General features: G+C 38.4%; 1 protein-coding gene across 1 annotated transcript in view; it reads left to right on the plus strand.

Annotated features, from left to right (window-relative positions):
* The window catches only part of LOC116378485 (thyroglobulin-like), a gene marked incomplete at both ends in the record, with an annotated part of 6757 nt that extends 6304 nt beyond the window's left edge, over window positions 1-453 (plus strand). Inside the window, one exon of the mRNA XM_031840374.1 lies at window positions 376-453. Coding sequence (XP_031696234.1) covers window positions 376-453 — 78 coding nt within the window. The remainder of the gene's footprint in view (window positions 1-375) is intronic.
* Between the last annotated feature and the right edge of the window lie 376 nt (window positions 454-829).

Here is an 829-nt window from a genome sequence, read left to right on the forward strand (position 1 = left end):
CACACAGTGTTACCACAACACAGGTATCACACACACACACATAGAGACACACACAGTGTTACCACAACACAGGTATCACACACACACACATAGAGACACACACAGTGTTACCACAACACAGGTATCACACACACACACATAGAGACACACACAGTGTTACCACAACACAGGTATCACACACACACACACATAGAGATACACACAGTGTTACCACAACACAGGTATCACACACACACACACACATAGAGACACACACAGTGTTACCACAACACAGGTCTCACACACACACATAGAGAGAGAGACACACACACACATGCTGATTAGTAGTATTCTGTCTGTAACTCACAGCTCTTCTTCATCACTCTGTGTGTTCAGGTCAGTGTTGGTGTGTTGATGAAGATGGAGAGTTCATCTCTGACTCTCTGACCAGCCGCTCACTCCACCTGCCCAAATGTGAGACCACACAAACACACACACACACACACGCACACACACACACACGCACACGCACACACGCACACGCACACACACACACACACACACACCTTTTAAATAACTTTATTTAAATGACGATGCTAGTACACAAGATTTAAATATTAACAGACAGAAAGTTAAATCTAATAATATCTCAACAATATTTATCATCAGTTTCCAAATTGAACCAGATGAATTATAAATAATATATATACTCTAATAATAAATAAATGTTTTTTAAGTAAAATATGGACTCAATTAAAAAATTAAAAACATCACAGAAAGCTTTTACAAACTGTGACTCTTAAAATAAAGTACTTAACTTTACAAAAATGAATTGATTGCTGATAAAACT

Source organism: Anarrhichthys ocellatus, unplaced genomic scaffold (genome assembly GCF_004355925.1).
Source record: "Anarrhichthys ocellatus isolate YVR2014 unplaced genomic scaffold, GSC_Weel_1.0 scaffold2679, whole genome shotgun sequence".
NCBI lineage: Eukaryota > Metazoa > Chordata > Actinopteri > Perciformes > Anarhichadidae > Anarrhichthys > Anarrhichthys ocellatus.